General features: G+C 39.6%; 4 protein-coding genes across 4 annotated transcripts in view; 1 reads left to right on the top strand and 3 right to left on the bottom strand.

The window, feature by feature from the left end:
• Positions 1-19,003, top strand: part of cped1 (cadherin-like and PC-esterase domain containing 1) — a 111,223-nt gene that overhangs the window by 48,761 nt on the left and 43,459 nt on the right. The gene's annotated exons all lie outside the window — the stretch shown is intronic.
• On the bottom strand, positions 1,135-3,886 carry LOC137024324 (uncharacterized). Its single transcript, XM_067391732.1, has 3 exons — positions 3,117-3,886; positions 1,864-1,911; positions 1,135-1,564 (listed from the first exon to the last, which is right to left on the bottom strand). Exons 1-3 carry the CDS (start codon positions 3,193-3,195, stop codon positions 1,143-1,145), a joined length of 549 nt encoding a protein of 182 aa, XP_067247833.1. The 5' UTR covers positions 3,196-3,886; the 3' UTR covers positions 1,135-1,142.
• LOC137024322 (uncharacterized) lies at positions 8,399-10,862 on the bottom strand. The gene is made up of 3 exons (XM_067391729.1): positions 10,410-10,862; positions 9,170-9,217; positions 8,399-8,873 (listed from the first exon to the last, which is right to left on the bottom strand). Exons 1-3 carry the CDS (start codon positions 10,486-10,488, stop codon positions 8,431-8,433), a joined length of 570 nt encoding a protein of 189 aa, XP_067247830.1. The 5' UTR covers positions 10,489-10,862; the 3' UTR covers positions 8,399-8,430.
• On the bottom strand, positions 15,074-17,478 carry LOC137024321 (uncharacterized). Its single transcript, XM_067391728.1, has 3 exons — positions 16,735-17,478; positions 15,991-16,038; positions 15,074-15,687 (listed from the first exon to the last, which is right to left on the bottom strand). The coding sequence occupies exons 1-3, from the start codon at positions 16,814-16,816 to the stop codon at positions 15,245-15,247; spliced, it is 573 nt and encodes a 190-aa protein (XP_067247829.1). The 5' UTR covers positions 16,817-17,478; the 3' UTR covers positions 15,074-15,244.

The raw sequence follows: 19,003 nt of genomic DNA on the forward strand, positions 1-19,003 counted from the left end.
TTCAAATTTGCCTTTTATTTCTAAGATAATTGAAAAAAATTAACTCAACTGCAAATGTATTTATGAACTCTGTACAGGAAACATTTCAGTCTGGTTTTAAAGCACTACATGGTACTGAATCTGCTTTGTTGAGAGTTTCAAGTGAAATTTTTATGGAAACTGATTCTGGAAGACCTGTGGCTTTAGTCTTATTAGATCTTAGTTCTGCTTTTGATTTAGTGGATCACGAGATACTTATGCGACTTGAGAAAGCTGTGGGCATTCGTGGCACTGTTTTACAATGGTTCCGCTCTTCTCACAAATAGATGGTTCAATGTTCGCATTTGTCAGTACTCCTCCTCTGCCATACCACTTAACTCTGGAGTTCCTCAAGGATCAATCCTTGGACCAGTTTTGTTTACTTTATATATGCTTCCACTTGCCTCTATTTTTAATAAGTATGGAGTGTCTTTTCATTTATATGCTGATGACACTCAGCTTTATTTCCCATTAAAATATGATGATCGAAGCAGCCTAAAACCACTTCTGGCTTGCCTGAAGGAACTTAAGCTTTGGCTTTCCAATAATTTTTTTAACTTAAATGAAAATAAAACAGAAATAATCTTGTTCGGACCTACAGAAAACAGCGTTGTTGATTGTGGCTCTCTCACTCCTTATGAAACCCTTTGTGCCAGGAATTTGGGTGTTCTTTTCGACCACAACCTAAAATTATAAAAGTATATTAAAAGCACATTTAAGTTCATATTTCATGGAGTCTCAAATCGCAGTCAAGTACACTTAGGTGCCCTGAAGTACTAAAGAATTAGTACATAATGTACAAAATTAGTGCGCAAAAATAGACCACTTTAAGTACATTGAAATGTACTGTTTTTCACCTGGGAAATTAGTGTGCCTGACTGTATCCTCTGCCTTTTATCTCAGGAGTGACATCTCCACAAGAGGGAATCATGTTGCGCACTTGTTGCCACTTCAGTGGTATAACCAGAAGGCAAATTTAAACCCTTACCTAAGGGTTTCAATTTTGTGATTTTTTTTTTTTTTGGCAAAACCACAATGGAGCAGCAGTTTTTGGTACAAAAAAAAAAAAAAAAAAAAAAAGGCAGAAAGACACTTCACCAAACATGATTTATTTGTTGATAACACTACGACTGACATCCGATGTGTCCTATACCATCGTGCCCATGACCGCTTCCACGTCCACGTCCAAGGACTTTTCCTAGGAGGTGTCCTAGGAAGCCTCCTAGACCTATTTTGTGTTTGCCGTGGCCATCACCTTGATTGGGAGGTTGAGGACAGCTCCCGCCACACACTGGAGGCTGGGGCGGCTCAGCGGCAGGCTTCACAGGAGGCTTGGGCGGCTCGGCGGCAGGCTTCACTGGAGGCTTGGGCGGCTCGGCGGCAGGCTTCACTGGAGGCTTCACTGGAGGCTTGGGTGGCTCGGCGGCAGGCTTCACTGGAGGCTTCACTGGAGGCTTGGGTGGCTCGGCGGCAGGCTTCACTGGAGGCTTGGGTGGCTCGGCGGCAGGCTTCACTGGAGGCTTGGGTGGCTCGGCGGCAGGCTTCACTGTATGGATACAGATAACCAGATAATAACAGAGGCAGGAATAGCAAGTCTTACAGTATTTTGAGGAACTCCCTTTATTAATTTTGTAAAGCCATCCTGTGCTTGAAAGTGTTATGGGCTGAATTCAGGTACTTTTGTCATGGAAAAATTATTATATATATATATATATAAGCTGCTGACTCAAATACTACATAACATACAGTACAAATACTTGTATATGGAGGTATACACGGAGGTCCACATGCATTTCTGCGGAATTTCTCATTGTTCGGTCAGTCAGAATCACACGCACAACTCACCACTCTTTTCCGCTCCACAGGCTTTGCATGGACACTCTTCTGGATTTGCTGTTAGACATGACAGAGAAACACATGACTGAATGCAGAGATGTCACCCACGGTTTAAAAAATAAATAAAGTCCAAGATGATCGGAGTAGATTTTACAAGATACCAATTCATCCTTCGTACTTTAAAGTTTCATGTTTAGTTCAACACGTTACTTGTCATTTCCTTCCTCCAGAGCAGGCTCTATCAGAAGTACATTCTTTACAGGACGGCATGACCTTCAGTCTCAGCGGACACTGACCAGACACTTCAATTCAAGAGGATAGTTCGGGGAGACCAGGGAGTGCTGTAATAGTTTGTTTCAGCAGCTGTCAGGCAGGGGTTTTGCTATATTTCTCAAACTTAAATATATTTATCTGCTTCTAGTAAAGTATTCATCACCAACACTAGACCATTTTCTTCTATAGCTGCTGTACAATCAAAGATGTGTTCCTGCCATCACTGTAGAGCTGCTTTGAAACAATCTGCATTGTAAAAAACACTAAAGGTGACCTGACTAAACTCAATTAGTTTCAAACACAAGGAAATCAGTTACAACCCCACTACTGGTAGTGGTTGTAATAGGAGCACAAGGCTGATAGAAGGACAGTTAACAGGTTGTTCATAAAATGTACTATTGTAACTAAATATAGACTACTAATGTAGACATGGTATTATTGCAATTCTTTTTATCTGGGGATTAATCAGTTTTCCATAAGTCGCTTTCAGATGGTTCAGAATGCTGCTGCTACCAGAGCCCTGACAGGAGTTCACAAACAGGAACATATAACTCTTGTCCTTCAGTCACTTCATTGGCTACCTGTGCATTATAGGATACATTTTAAAGTTCTTTTATTAGTCAAGTTGTTAAATGGGTTAGCACAGTCTTACCTTTCTGATTTGTTGACAGTCCATCAACCTACAAGAGCTCTTAGGTCTACCAACTTAAGGCTCTTAGTGGCTCCTAGATCTAGGCTCAAGACTAGGGGAGATTGAGCATTCTCTATAGCTGCTCCAAGACTCTGGAACAGTTTGCCTATGGAAATTAGAACTGCCCCTACTTTGTCCATTTTTAAATCTAGGTTAATTTTTATTTGGTCTTATATGACTGTCGATGTCCTGGTTTGATGTTTTGTAGTTATTTATCTGTGACTTTGTCATTTTTATTTTGTACAGCACATTGGTCAACAGTAGTGGTGTTTAATTGTGCTTTATAAATAAGTCTTACCTACTCCAGCGTCTGTTGTGCTCAAACATGCAGACAAACACAAAAAAACAGCACTCAAGCAGTACACTCGAGCTGTCATCCTCTTGATCTGTGAGCTCACAATGAACTCTTTCTTCACTGCTAGAAAACGTCCTGAATGAGTGAGCCAGGAGTGAAAACGAGGCACACAAAACTGCACTAAAACATGCTGCTGAGAAATGTGTTTTTAAAGATCCATGGAGGTCTGGATTGGACAACTCCTGATGAAACTCACCTGCATCTAACTTTCTATCCTAGTCTTGAAGACCTTGATTAGTTTGTTCAGGTGTGTTTGATTTGGGTTGGAGAGTGGAGTGTTGCGTTCACACCAGATTTCGTAATAATTATGGTAATTAAGAGATGATTGAGCGTTTCTTTTGCAACAATATAAACGCCTAAAATAATTTGCAGTGGTCATTTCAAGGGAGGAAGGCATCAGGCACGTCCGAATCCAATGTTAGCTTCACTTCCTGTTTCATGAGATAGGCCTACCTTCATCTGATCGATTTTTCAAGACAGCATAGATTTATCCTTAGCTGCCTTTAATATCCCACAATCCTGTGCTTTCTATTCTGTGACAGTTGAGCTAAAAAAAATAAGGATAGTGTCTAAAAGTTGCATTTGCTGGCCAGTTTGTGAGTAATTGTAGGCTACATTTTTGACGAACATTTTTGGAAACACTTTTGATGTCATTTCTAGCGAGAAATTACTACTGTAGAAATATTTTAGTTCTCACCAAAGCTTGCGCTATGTTGCGGTAAATGCCTCAGAAGTCTTTCCGAAATCCATTTCATGGAGGTGCCTTCATGCACAAACACTGCCTTACAAGTCATTGCTTGATAAGGCAGCAAGTCAGCTACCTAGGATTTCAGACACAGCCCACGTTTTACAAATTGAAGTTGGGTTTCTACACATGCCCTACTTCTTGCCCTTTCTAATATTTAATATTTTAAATACCCCATATTGTGTTGAAGTCATTGTTTGTCCCTTAAGAAACGTAAAATCTGCTATTGGTACAGTGTCAGTGATACAATTCACAAAATCTTACATATTTATGCATAAATTCAATCTTATTTAATCATCCATAAGGTTTATGTGCTCGGATTATTTATAATATATTTCTATTGATTAAATAAAAGTTCAAAACAAGACATGGTCTGTAGTATTGACATCCATTCATCCGATCTTCCGTGACGCTTATATCATATGGGACGCGGAGCGACAACGAGCCTATAACAGTAAATTATATTGGAGTAAAAAGAGGTTAGGGGAACGTTCTCCAAACCAACAGGGAACGTTCTATTTACGTAAAGAAAACTTTCCTGGCTAACCAACAGAGAACGTTAGGATGCATGTTCTGGGAACTAGAAACTATACGTTCCCAGAACGTTCTGGGAACCAAAAATTGTTAGCTGGGTATGCCCGGTTTTTCCTGGATTTTTCGTGGGAACTACCCGGGCTTTCACTCGTCCACGCCGAGGTGGAGTTAATATGCATGATCTTCGACCGCTACTCCGCAAGACAGACGGATACAGCCACATTACAACTGAATATGGCGCTCATAAACGCTCGGTCACTGCTTAACAAAACTTTTATTTTAAATGACTTTTTTATATCACAAACATTGGATCTATTCTTCATCACGGAGACTTGGATGAAACCGGGTGAGTTGTCACCACTTTCGGAACTGGTACCTCATGGCTGTACTTTCTTAAACTCCTCACGTTTATCTGGTCGTGGTGCGGGACTGCTAACTGTTTAAGACATTTGCACTGTAGATCTCTACCGAGTGGTGTACACGTACAACAGCTTCGAAGTGCAACTCTTTCAACTTCTCTGCACAAAACCTATTGTCATAGCATTGATATACCGTCCTCCTCAACAAAACAATTCATTTTTAAGTGAAATTGCTGAATTGTTGGGGGATTTGGCCTCCAGGTATTTGAGAAAATACTATTGCTGGGTGACTTTAACATTCACGTTTGCTGCCCCTCTAAACCATACGTGGCAGAATTTTTAACGTTGATCGAGTCTCTGGAATTTACTCAATGGGTTTCCGGTGCTATAATCTTGGCCATACTCTTGACTTGGTTTTAACTCATGGCTTTTCTATTACAAGCATACATTTGAGTAATGCTGCTCTTTCTGACCACAAGCCCATAGTTTTTACCCTTCCTCTTACAAGTTATACTTCCAGAAACTCAACATCAGTACGCTTAACTCGCTGTTTTACTCAACAATCCAGTCAGGATTTTTCTGAAGCCTATTTGAATGTACGGAACTCTCTGGAGACTGACAGCATCCTGGACATTTTAGACATTGATACACACCTCACTTTATTTAACTCTACTTGTGCTGAAATTTTGAACTCTATTGCTCCACTAAGACAAAAAAATCATAAACCTGCTCCAGTGCCCTGGCATAATGACACTACACGCTCTCTTCGGCAGGTTTGCAGACGTGCTGAGCGTAAATGGAAAAAAGACAAATTACAGATATCATTTGAAATTTTAAGAGACTCTTATCACGCTTTTCAGAAAGCGGCAAAGGCTGCAAAATGTACATATTATTCAGAACTTGTAGCAAAGAATCGTCATAAACCGCAATGTCTGTTTTCTATTGTTAATTCTGTTTTAAACCCTTCTGTACATGCCATTTTAGAGCCTTCTTTAACTCTCTGTGAAAATTTTGGGAAATATTTTGTCGACAAGATTACAGTTTTGAGATCTCAGATCTCAAATTCAGTGATAACATTTCATGATGTTCCAGTTTGCTCTTCAACCTGGTCTGAGTTTGAGCCTATGGACTCGGCTTCACTTATAGATATAGTTAGAAAATTAAAACCTACCATCTGTCCCCAGGATGTGATTCCACCCCTTTTTCTCACACAAATTATTGATACTATTGGTCCAGGTCTCTTAATGTTTATCAACAAATGCTTGTCAACTGGGTCTTTCCCAAAAGATCTTAAAAATGCTGTGGTGACACCATATCTAAAGAAACCCAATCTTGATTCTGCTGTTTTTTCACATTTTCGTCCTATTTCAAATTTGCCTTTTATTTCGAAGATAAATGAACAAAAATTATTAACTCAACTGCAAATGTATTTATGAACTCTGTACAGGAAACATTTCAGTCTGGTTTTAAAGCACTACATGGTACTGAATCTGCTTTGTTGAGAGTTTCAAGTGACATTTTTATGGAAACTGATTCTGGAAGACCTGTGGCTTTAGTCTTATTAGATCTTAGTTCTGCTTTTGATTTAGTGGATCACGAGATACTTCTTATGCGACTTGAGAAAGCTGTGGGCATTCGTGGCACTGTTTTACAATGGTTCCGCTCTTCTCACAAATAGATGGTTCAATGTTCGCATTTGTCAGTACTCCTCCTCTGCCATACCACTTAACTCTGGAGTTCCTCAAGGATCAATCCTTGGACCAGTTTTGTTTACTTTATATATGCTTCCACTTGCCTCTATTTTTAATAAGTATGGAGTGTCTTTTCATTTATATGCTGATGACACTCAGCTTTATTTCCCATTAAAATATAATGATCGAAGCAGCCTAAAACCACTTCTGGCTTGCCTGAAGGAACTTAAGCTTTGGCTTTCCAATCATTTTTTTTAACTTAAATGAAAATAAAACAGAAATAATCTTGTTCGGACCTACAGAAAACAGCGTTGTTGATTGTGGCTCTCTCACTCCTTATGAAACCCTTTGTGCCAGGAATTTGGGTGTTCTTTTCGACCACAACCTAAAATTCGATAAACAGATTAGTGCTGTGGTAAAATCCAGTTTTTTCCATCTCCGACAGCTTTCAAAAGTTAAATCATTTTTATCTAAAGGTGATTTTCAAACATTGATCCATGCTGTTATATCACGTTTAGACTACTGTAATTCTCTTTATTATGGGGTCTCCCAATCATCTCTTTCTCGATTACAGTTGGTTCAAAATTCAGCAGCTAGACTTCTAAGACTTCTAAGCAAGCATAAGTCTGTTACTACCATCTTATCAGCCTTACACTGGCTTCCTATCAATTAGTCAATTCTATCATAGTCAATTTTAAAATCTTACTTTGTTTATAAAGCTCTGAATAATCTGGCCCCTGAGTACTTGACCAGTTTACTTTCTCGCCACTCCCAGTCAAGAACCTTAAGATCATGTGACCAGAGCTTACTTGTACCACGAACTCGACTTAAATGAGGTGATCTGGCCTTTGCAGTTGTGGGACCCAAATTATGGAATAGCCTACCTCTATATATCAGGCGAGCCCCTTCTGTTGACACATTTAAGTCATCCTTGAAAACATTTTTCTTTAGCCTTTTATGAATATTTTGCTTTTTATATTTTTATGTTTGTGATATGTACAGCACTTTGGTCAGCATCAGCTGTTTTTAAATGTGCTTTATAAAGATTGAATTACTGTAATTCTGACTTGTAAAAGCATTAGTCTGCGTCTTAATGTGCATACTCTCCATGCTGAATATGTGACATTAGTAATTTTGCACGGAATCTCTAGACAGATTTCTGGGGGTCTTTGTGGAAAGAAATTAAGTAATTTTGGCCTTCATGTTGATGCATGTGCTGTGTCTTCCTCAGAGAAGCCCAGTTGAGGGAAAAAAAAAAAAAAAAAAAAAAAAAAAAAAATTTAAGTGCTCCATTTTCAAGCACTAATTTTTGTACATAAGTACTAAAGGATTTAGTATTAAGATAATTTTAAGAACATCTGAGTGTACTCAACTGTGCTATTGGGATACCATGAAATATGAACTTAAAATGTACCATCTCAGTATTTAAGATTACTACTAGTACACTATGGGTTCAAATATACCATTAGTATCTAAATGTTTAGAATACTGAGTATATTAAAAGCACATTTAAGTTCATATTTCATGGAGTCTCAAATCGCAGTCAAGTACACTTAGGTGCCCTGAAGTACTAAAGAATTAGTACATAATGTACAAAATTAGTGCGCAAAAATAGACCACTTTAAGTACATTGAAATGTACTGTTTTTCACCTGGGAAATTAGTGTGCCTGACTGTATCCTCTGCCTTTTATCTCAGGAGTGACATCTCCACAAGAGGGAATCATGTTGCTCACTTGTTGCCACTTCAGTGGTATAACCAGAAGGCAAATTTAAACCCTTACCTAAGGGTTTCAATTTTGTGATTTTTTTTTTTTTTTTTTGGCAAAACCACAATGGAGCAGCAGTTTTTGGTACAAAAAAAAAAAAAAAAAAAAAAAAAAAAAGGCAGAAAGACACTTCACCAAACATGATTTATTTGTTGATAACACTACGACTGACATCCGATGTGTCCTATACCATCGTGCCCATGACCGCTTCCACGTCCACGTCCAAGGACTTTTCCTAGGAGGTGTCCTAGGAAGCCTCCTAGACCTATTTTGTGTTTGCCGTGGCCATCACCTTGATTGGGAGGTTGAGGACAGCTCCCGCCACACACTGGAGGCTGGGGCGGCTCGGCGGCAGGCTTCACAGGAGGCTTGGGCGGCTCGGCGGCAGGCTTCACAGGAGGCTTGGGCGGCTCGGCGGCAGGCTTCACAGGAGGCTTGGGCGGCTCGGCGGCAGGCTTCACTGGAGGCTTGGGCGGCTCGGCGGCAGGCTTCACTGGAGGCTTGGGCGGCTCGGCGGCAGGCTTCACTGGAGGCTTGGGCGGCTCGGCGGCAGGCTTCACTGGAGGCTTCACTGGAGGCTTGGGTGGCTCGGCGGCAGGCTTCACTGTATGGATACAGATAATCAGATAATAACACAGAGGCAGGAATAGCAAGTCTTACAGTATTTTGAGCAACTCCCTTTATTAATTTTGTAAAGCCATCCTGTGCTTGAAACAGTGTTATGGGCTGAATTCAGGTACTTTTGTCATGGAAAATATATATATATATAAAAGCTGCTGACTCAAATACTACATAACGTACAGTACAAATACTTGTATATGGAGGTATACACGGAGGTCCACATGCATTTCTGCGGAATTTCTCATTGTTCGGTCAGTCAGAATCACACGCACAACTCACCACTCTTTTCCGCTCCACAGGCTTTGCATGGACACTCTTCTGGATTTGCTGTTAGACATGACAGAGAAACACATGACTGAATGCAGAGATGTCACCCATGGTTTAAAAAATAAATAAAAAAAGTCCAAGATGATCGGAGTAGATTTTACAAGATACCAATTCATCCTTCGTACTTTAAAGTTTCATGTTTAGTTCAACACGTTACTTTTCATTTCCTTCCTCCAAAGCAGGCTCTATCAGAAGTACATTCTTTACAGGACGGCATGACCTTCAGTCTCAGCGGACACTGACCAGACACTTCAATTCAAGAGGACAGTTAGGGGAGACCAGGGAGTGCTGTAATAGTTTGTTTCAGCAGCTGTCAGGCAGGGGTTTTGCTATATTTCTCAAACTTAAATATATTTATCTGCTTCTAGTCAAGTATTCATCACCAACACTAGACCATTTTCTTCTATAGCTGCTGTACAATCAAAGTTGTGTTCCTGCCATCACTGTAGAGCTGCTTTGAAACAATCTGCATTGTAAAAAAACACTAAAGGTGATCTGACTAAACTCAATTAGTTTCAAACACAAGGAAATCAGTTACAACTCCACTACTGGTAGTGGTTGTAATAGGAGCGCAAGGCTGATAGAAGGACAGTTAACAGGTTGTTCATAAAGTATACTATTGTAACTAAATATAGACTACTAATGTAGACATTTTATCTGGGGATTAATCAGTCTTCCATTAGTCGCTTTCAGATGGTTCAGAATGCTGCGGCTACCAAAGCCCTGACAGGAGTTCGCAAACAGGAACATATAACTCCTGTCCTTCAGTCACTTCATTGGCTACCTGTGCATTATAGGATACATTTTAAAGTTCTTTTATTAGTCAAGTTGTTAAATGGGTTAGCACAGTCTTACCTTTCTGATTTGTTGACAGTCCATCAACCTACAAGAGCGCTTAGGTCTACCAACTTAAGGCTCTTAGTGGCTCCTAGATCTAGGCTCAAGACTAGGGGAGATTGAGCATTCTCTATAGCTGCTCCAAGACTCTGGAACAGTTTGCCTATGGAAATTAGAACTGCCCCTACTTTGTCCATTTTTAAATCTAGGTTAATTTTTATTTGGTCTTATAGGACTGTCAATGTCCTGGTTTGATGTTTTGTAGTTATTTATCTGTGACTTTGTCATTTTTATTTTGTACAGCACATTGGTCAACGGTAGTGGTGTTTAATTGTGCTTTATAAATAAATCTTACCTACTCCAGCGTCTGTTGTGCTCAAACATGCAGACAAACACAAAAAAACAGCACTCAAGCAGTACACTCGAGCTGTCATCCTCTTGATCTGTGAGCTCACAATGAACTCTTTCTTCAGTGCTAGAAAACGTCCTGAATGAGTGAGTCAGGAGTGAAAACGAGGCACACAAAACTGCACTAAAACATGCTGCTGAGAAATGTGTTTTTAAAGATCCATGGAGGTCTGGATTGGACAACTCCTGATGAAACTCACCTGCATCTAACTTTCTATCCTAGTCTTGAAGACCTTGATTAGTTTGTTCAGGTGTGTTTGATTTGGGTTGGGGAGTGGAGTGTTGCGTTCACACCAGATTTCGTAATAATTATGGTAATTAAGAGATGATTGAGCGTTTCTTTGGCAACAATATCAACGCCTAAAATAATTTGCAGTGGTCATTTCAAGGGAGGAAGGCATCAGGCACGTCCAAATCCAATGTTAGCTTCACTTCCTGTTTCATGAGATAGGCCTACCTTCATCTGATCGATTTTTCAAGGCAGCATAGATTTATCCTTAGCTGCCTTTAATATCCCACAATCCTGTGCTTTCTATTCTGTGACAGGTGAGCTAAAAAAATAAGGATAGTGTCTAAAAGTTGCATTTGCTGGCCAGTTTGTGAGTAATTGTAGGCTACATTTTTGACGAACATTTTTGGAAACACTTTTGATGTCATTTCTAGCGAGAAATTACTTCTGTAGAAATATTTTAGTTCTCACCAAAGCTCGCGCTATGTTGCGGTAGATTAAATGCCTCAGAAGTCTTTCCGAAATCCATTTCATGGAGGTGCCTTCATGCACAAACACTGCCTTACAAGTCATTGCTTGATAAGGCAGCAAGTCAGCTACCTAGGTTTTCAGACACAGCCCACGTTTTACAAATTGAAGTTGGGTTTCTACACTTGCCCTACTTCTTGCCCTTTCTACACTTCAATCTGGTCTTCCACCTGTTTCGTCTATACTCCCGGTGCACCTGCGTGCGTTTCATGCTGAGTTACCTCGCCGTAAACGCCGAAGAAGACGCGATAAGCGCGGAGGTATCGCAGTGCAGCTCAGGCTGGCCTTTCAGCTGGATTGCGGCTATCGTTTTCACCCTTTCTGGGAACGTTCCCTGCAGGTTATTTTTTGGTTCTTTTTGGCAACCTAAAGAGAACCTTCCCAGAACGTTCAGGTTATTTTTTTGTTCTTTTTTGTAACCTAAAGAGAACCTTCCCAGAACGTCCAGGTTATTTTTTTGTTCTTTTTTGCAACCCAAAGAGAACCTTCCCAGAACGTTCCCTGCAGGTTATTTTTATTTTTTAGATTTCATTAACCAAACTATTGCAGAAGTGTTATCTTTTTTACTGCGCGCCTCTGATCACGCGCTTCTGTCTTCCACAGAGAGACGCGCACTCGCGTAATTTAAAAATTAACGGTCATTTCATTTTACCGACTGGCTATAACATTTGTTTATCGATCTCTTTATTCAATTATTTTTTATAATTAATATGTGTACAAGTGTAAATAGTGTGATTTCAGAGACATTTGACACGTAATTGAAGACAACATGATGTTAACCGAGAAGTTTTTGTTAACCGACCAAAAGAGAGCACCCGCTATTCAGTGGTAAGAAATTAATGTAATGTTATCCCAGTTAAAGTCACATAATTGTTATTAATTTTTTAATGTCTGTGAATAAAATTAATATTTTAAATACCCCATATTGTGTTGAAGTCATTGTTTGTCCCTTAAGAAACGTAAAATCTGCTATTGGTACAGTGTCAGTGATACAATTCACAAAATCTTACATATTTATGCATAAATTCAATCTTATTTAATCATCCATAAGGTTTATGTGCTCGGATTATTTATAATATATTTCTATTGATTAAATAAAAGTTCAAAACAAGACATGGTCTGTAGTATTGACGTCCATTCATCCGATCTTCCGTGACGCTTATATCATATGGGATGCGGAGCGACAACGAGCCTACAACAGTAAATTATATTGGAGTAAAAAGAGGTTAGGGGAACGTTCTGGGAAGGTTAGGGGAACGTTCTCCAAACCAACAGGGAACGTTCTATTTACGTAAAGAGAACGTTCTCTGTTGGTTAGCCAGGAAAGTTAGGATGCATGTTCTGTTCTGGGAACCAAAAATTGTAAGATATTTGCACTGTAGATCTCTACCGAGTGGTGTGTACAACAGCTTCGAATTGCAACTCGTTCAACTTCTCTGCACAAAACCTATTGTCATAGCATTGATATACCGTCCTCCTCAACAAAACAATTCATTTTTAAGTGAAATTGCTGAATTGTTGGGGGATTTGGCCTCCAGGTATGAGAAAATACTATTGCTGGGTGACTTTAACATTCACGTTTGCTGCCCCTCTAAACCATACGTGGCAGAATTTTTTAACGTTGATCGAGTCTCTGGAATTTACTCAATGGGTTTCCGGCGCTATAATCTTGGCCATACTCTTGACTTGGTTTTAACTCATGGCTTTTCTATTACAAGCATAAATTTGAGTAATGCTGCTCTTTCTGACCACAAGCCCATAGTTTTTACCCTTCCTCTTACAAGTTATACTTCCAGAAACTCAACATCAGTACGCTTAACTCGCTGTTTTACTCAACAATCCAGTCAGGATTTTTCTGAAGCCTATTTGAATGTACGGAACTCTCTGGAGACTGACAGCATCCTGGACATTTTAGACATTGATACACACCTCCCTTTATTTAACTCTACTTGTGCTGAAATTTTGAACTCTATTGCTCCATTAAGACAAAAAAAATCATAAACCTGCTCCAGTGCCCTGGCATAATGACGCTACACGCTCTCTTCGGCAGGTTTGCAGACGTGCTGAGCGTAAATGGAAAAAAGACAAATTACAGATATCATTTGAAATTTTAAGAGACTCTTATCACGCTTTTCAGAAAGCGGTACAAAAATGTACATATTATTCAGAACTTGTAGCAAAGAATCGTCATAAACCGCAATGTCTGTTTTCTATTGTTAATTCTGTTTTAAACCCTTCTGTACATGCCATATTAGAGCCGCCTTTAACTCTCTGTGAAAATTTTGGGAAATATTTTGTCGACAAGATTACAGTTTTGAGATCTCAGATCTCAAATTCAGTGATAACATTTCATGATGTTCCAGTTTGCTCTTCAACCTGGTCTGAGTTTGAGGCTATGGACTTGGCTTCACTTATAGATATAGTTAAGAAAATTAAAACCTACTATCTGTCCCCAGGATGTGATTCCACCCCTTTTTCTCACACAAATTATTGATACTATTGGTCCAGGTCTCTTAATGTTTATCAACAAATGCTTGTCAACTGGGTCTTTCCCAAAAGATCTTAAAAATGCTGTGGTGACACCATATCTAAAGAAACCCAATCTTGATTCTGCTGTTTTTTCACATTTTCGTCCTATTTCAAATTTGCCTTTTATTTCTAAGATAATTGAAAAAAATGTATTAACTCAACTGCAAATGTGTTTATGAACTCTGTACAGGAAACATTTCAGTCTGGTTTTAAAGCACTACATGGTACTGAATCTGCTTTGTTGAGAGTTTCAAGTGACATTTTTATGGAAACTGATTCTGGAAGACCTGTGGCTTTAGTCTTATTAGATCTTAGTTCTGCTTTTGATTTAGTGGATCACGAGATACTTATGCGACTTGAGAAAGCTGTGGGCATTCGTGGCACTGTTTTACAATGGTTCCGCTCTTATCTCACAAATAGATGGTTCAATGTTTGCATTTGTCAGTACTCCTCCTCTGCCATACCACTTAACTCTGGAGTTCCTCAAGGATCAATCCTTGGACCAGTTTTGTTTACTTTATATATGCTTCCACTTGCCTCTATTTTTAATAAGTATGGAGTGTCTTTTCATTTATATGCTGATGACACTCAGCTTTATTTCCCATTAAAATATGATCGAAGCAGCCTAAAACCACTTCTGGCTTGCCTGAAGGAACTTAAGCTTTGGCTTTCCAATAATTTTTTTTAACTTAAATGAAAATAAAACAGAAATAATCTTGTTCGGACCTACAGAAAACAGCGTTGTTGATTGTGGCTCTCTCACTCCTTATGAAACCCTTTGTGCCAGGAATTTGGGTGTTCTTTTCGACCACAACCTAAAATTCGATAAACAGATTAGTGCTGTGGTAAAATCCAGTTTTTTCCATCTCCGACAGCTTTCAAAAGTTAAATCATTTTTATCTAAAGGTGATTTTCAAACATTGATCCATGCTGTTGTTATATCACGTTTAGACTACTGTAATTCTCTTTATTATGGGGTCTCCCAATCATCTCTTTCTCGATTACAGTTGGTTCAAAATTCAGCAGCTAGACTTCTAAGACGCGCAAGCATGAGTCTGTTACTCCCATCTTATCAGCCTTACACTGGCTTCCTATCAATTAGTCAATTCTATCATAGTCAATTTTAAAATCTTACTTTGTTTATAAAGCTCTTAATAATCTGGCCCGAGTACTTGACCAGTTTACTTTCTCGCCACTCCCAGTCAAGAACCTCAAGATCATGTGACCAGAGCTTACTTGTACCACGAACTCGACTTAAACGAGGTGATCTGGCCTTTGCAGTTGTGGGACCCAAATTATGGAATAGCCTACCTTTATATATCAGGCAAGCCCCTTCTGTTTCTGGGGATCTTTGTGGAAAGAAATTAAGTAACTTTGGCTTTCATGTTGATGCATGTGCTGTGTCTTTCTCACAGAGAAGCCCAGTTGAGGAAAAAAAAAAAAAAAACAAAACAGAAAGACACTTCACTAAACATGATTTATTTGTTGTTAACACACTACGACTGACATCCGATGTGTCCTATACCATCGTGCCCATGACCGCTTCCACGTCCACGTCCAAGGACTTTTCCTAGGAGGTGTCCTAGGAAGCCTCCTAGACCTATTTTGTGTTTGCCGTGGCCATCACCTTGATTGGGAGGTTGAGGACAGCTCCCGCCACACACTGGAGGCTGGGGTGGCTCAGCGGCAGGCTTCACTGGAGGCTTGGGCGGCTCGGCAGCAGGCTTCACTGGAGGCTTGGGCGGCTCGGCGGCAGGCTTCACTGGAGGCTTGGGCGGCTCGGCAGCAGGCTTCACTGGAGGCTTGGGCGGCTCGGCGGCAGGCTTCACTGGAGGCTTCACAGGAGGCTTGGGCGGCTCGGCGGCAGGCTTCACTGGAGGCTTGGGTGGCTCGGCGGCAGGCTTCACTGGAGGCTTGGGTGGCTCGGCGGCAGGCTTCACTGTATGGATACAGATAATCAGATAATAACACAGAGGCATGAATAGCAAGTCTTACAGTATTTTGAGCAACTCCCTTTATTAATTTTGTAAAGCCATCCTGTGCTTGAAAGTGTTATGGGCTGAATTCAGGTACTTTTGTCATGGAAAAATTATATTATATATATATAAAAAAAAGCTGCTGACTCAAATACTACATAACATACAGTACAAATACTTGTATATGGAGGTATACACGGAGGTCCACATGCATTGCTGCAGCATTTCTCATTGTTCGGTCAGTCAGAATCACACGCACAACTCACCACTCTTTTCCGCTCCACAGGCTTTGCATGGACACTCTTCTGGATTTGCTGTTAGACATGACAGAAACACATGACTGAATGCAGAGATGTCACCCACGATTAAAAAAAAAAAAAAGTCCAAGATGATCAGAGTAGATTTTACAAGATACTAATTCATCCTTCGTACTTTAAAGTTTCATGTTTAGTTCAATGCTTTACTTGTCATTTCCTTCCTCCAGAGCAGGCTCTATCAGAAGTACATTCTTTACAGGACAGCATGACCTTCAGTGTCGGCAGACACTGACTAGACGCTTCAATTCAAGAGGATAGTAAGGGGAGACCAGGGAGTGCTGTAATGGTTTCAACAGGCAGGGGTTTTGCTATAGGTCTCAAACTTAATCTGCTTCTAGCCAAGTATTTCTCCAACACTGGACCATTATCTTCTAGAGCTGTTGTACAATCAAAGTTATGTTCCGGTTATCACTGTAGAGCTGCTTTGAAAATCTGCATTGTTTAAAAATAAATTATACATTATATAAAAAGGTGATGACTAAACTCAGTTTCAAACAAAGAGCAGTTACTCACAACCCCTGGTTGTGGGTGTAATAGGAGCACAAGGCTGAAGACATGGAGAGTTAATAGGTCGTTCATAAAAATGTACTATTGTAAGCAAGTTTAGACTACTATAAGCGTTTAAAAGTCATTTTGTAAGGACGCATTACGCATTTCTTCGGGCTGTGAAATCAAGTTAAAAGATCTTCTCACCTGCTACTACAGCGTCTGTTGTGCTCAAACATGCAGACAAGCACAAAAAAACAGCACTCAAGCAGTACACTTGAGCTGTCATCCTCTCGATCTGTGAGCTCACAATGAACTCTGCTAGAAAACGTAGGCCTACTGAGTGAGTGAGTCAGGAGTGAAAACGAGGCACACAAAACTGCACTAAAACATGCTGCTGAGAAACGTGTTTTTAAAGATCCATGGAGGTCTGGATTGGACAACTCCTGATGAAACTCACCTGCTTCTAACTTTCTATCCTAGTCTTGAAGACCTTGATTAGTTTGTTCAGGTGTGTTTGATTTGGGTTGGGGAGTGGAGCGCTGCGTTCACACCAGATTTCGTAATAATTATCGAGCGTTTCTATGGCAACAATATCAACGCCTAAATTAATTTGCAGTGGTCAGGTGGTACAGCGATCACGTTTTACAAATCGAAGTTGGGTTGCGTTCACGTCATGTAATTACCGTAATTGTGACTTGTAAAAGCATTTATCTAGTCTGCGTCTAAATGTGCATAATATACATGCTAAATATGTGACATTAGTAATTTTCAATAACATTTAGGGCGGATATAGGGTGGATAATATGCACAGATATGCACACATTTCTGAAAGCTAAAACTGTAAATTTGTGTTGGAGTTAATAGTGCAAAAGAAAAGTATAATATGTAAGTCCGAATCCCAGGACGTGAACAGCTCCAAGTATACGTATGGACATGTCTGTGGAAAGAGAAGAAATTGCAGAATATTCTCAGCATACTGTATGTGATTTGCTTTTATTTCATCATGAATCTGAGAGGTGAAGTAGTGCTCTTATCATCTGTATAGAAGCAGAAGTTAATTTGAGCAGTTATGAAATAGAAAATAGAAAAATGAATTATTTGAATTGACTTAAAATATATATATTTTTAACATTATAATTGCCTTTACTGTATTTTTTAAAAGTTAATGGCACATTTTTCACATTTACAATGCAAGACAAGGAGCATAATAATAAGGCACACCCCAATTACTAACATTCATTTGAAATGGAATGGATTCATTTGGCCTATTTGATTTGTTGGATTGTTTTGTTTTTGTTATTTGTATGGAACTGTGTGCTGGTTTTGACCAGCCCTGCGTTCCAATGTCCATACTATCCATCCTAAATAGTATGTGAGATTAAAATAAGTGCGTCCCAAAGCATAGTATGTTGAAAAGAGTATGCCAAAAGTCCCCGGATGGTCTACTATTTCCGATAGATTTTCGAAGTGTGGGTCCGTGCACACTATAGAGGCTAATATTGCCCACAACCCATTGCGCATTGAACGAAGATTCAGTTCAGAACTACAAACACGAGTAAAAAGTGTTAAAAACTACAAAACATGGCGGATATACGCGATCGACGCTGAGAGATTTGAGTGACTAATCAGTTTAACCTGATAGAAAATATATATTTAATGTTAGGTAACACGGGTACCCGTGTTATTTTTCATCTGCAAATACCAATGTGGACTTTTATAAAGATCCGAATGGCCATTAACTTTTAAATGCATCATTATGCATTAATAAGAGGAGAGTTCTCCCATGAAAGACCCGCGACTGCAGATCAACGTGCTGCATTTCTCTCCGATACGGTAGGAAGTTAACTAACGTTAAATGAAATGTGGAGGATGTAAGATGATTGACAGGCCAGTTTACGGTGACAGGATGCGACAGAGAGAAAAGACGCGATTGTATGACGTGTTAGTATGTCCCAAAGCTTGTCTACTCTTTTACTACACACTCAAAAGTAAGTACTTTTTGTTCACAGAAAGAGTATATACTTTTAGGGCGTAGTATAAGTAGGCGAATTAGAACGCAGCATAGGTCTCCCTGGAAGAAAAGATTATGATATCTCAATGGGATCTTCCTGGATTAATAAAGGATAAATAAAATTCACGACTTTAACAAATATGTAAATCAGGAAAGCAGTAAATTGGAAAATATTTTGACATATTTAGGTCTGCGCATGCGCATTAGCTTGATCCAGCCTGAAAAAAAATAGTTTTTTGTCATGATTCGAGCGTTTAGAAACTAAATTTATGAGTCGGTTGTTGTTATTTCATTGGTGATTTCAAATATCAAATTTAATTGAACAGTTTTGGAGAATCTGATGTTTCCCCATTCAAAGAGATAGGAGCTGCATGATGCCCAGGATCGATGCCCGAGAGGCGTTTCAAAGATGGCCGCCGAGTGAAATGACTTGTCTTAAAGGGACTTTGGTATAGATTGTAT

This window comes from Chanodichthys erythropterus, chromosome 8, assembly GCF_024489055.1.
Source record: "Chanodichthys erythropterus isolate Z2021 chromosome 8, ASM2448905v1, whole genome shotgun sequence".
Classification (NCBI taxonomy): Eukaryota; Metazoa; Chordata; class Actinopteri; order Cypriniformes; family Xenocyprididae; genus Chanodichthys; species Chanodichthys erythropterus.

Coding starts and splice junctions, on each gene's coding strand:
- LOC137024324 (XM_067391732.1), bottom strand. CDS start 3,195: ATGACAGCTCGAGTGTACTGCTTGAGTGCTGTTTTTTTGTGTTTGTCT. Junction 1,912..3,116: donor CACAACAGACGCTGGAGTAG/GTAAGACTTATT, acceptor CATGTCTAACAG/CAAATCCAGAAGAGTGTCCA. Junction 1,565..1,863: donor CTGTGGAGCGGAAAAGAGTG/GTGAGTTGTGCG, acceptor GTATCCATACAG/TGAAGCCTGCCGCCGAGCCA.
- LOC137024322 (XM_067391729.1), bottom strand. CDS start 10,488: ATGACAGCTCGAGTGTACTGCTTGAGTGCTGTTTTTTTGTGTTTGTCT. Junction 9,218..10,409: donor CACAACAGACGCTGGAGTAG/GTAAGATTTATT, acceptor CATGTCTAACAG/CAAATCCAGAAGAGTGTCCA. Junction 8,874..9,169: donor CTGTGGAGCGGAAAAGAGTG/GTGAGTTGTGCG, acceptor GTATCCATACAG/TGAAGCCTGCCGCCGAGCCA.
- LOC137024321 (XM_067391728.1), bottom strand. CDS start 16,816: ATGACAGCTCAAGTGTACTGCTTGAGTGCTGTTTTTTTGTGCTTGTCT. Junction 16,039..16,734: donor AACAGACGCTGTAGTAGCAG/GTGAGAAGATCT, acceptor CATGTCTAACAG/CAAATCCAGAAGAGTGTCCA. Junction 15,688..15,990: donor CTGTGGAGCGGAAAAGAGTG/GTGAGTTGTGCG, acceptor GTATCCATACAG/TGAAGCCTGCCGCCGAGCCA.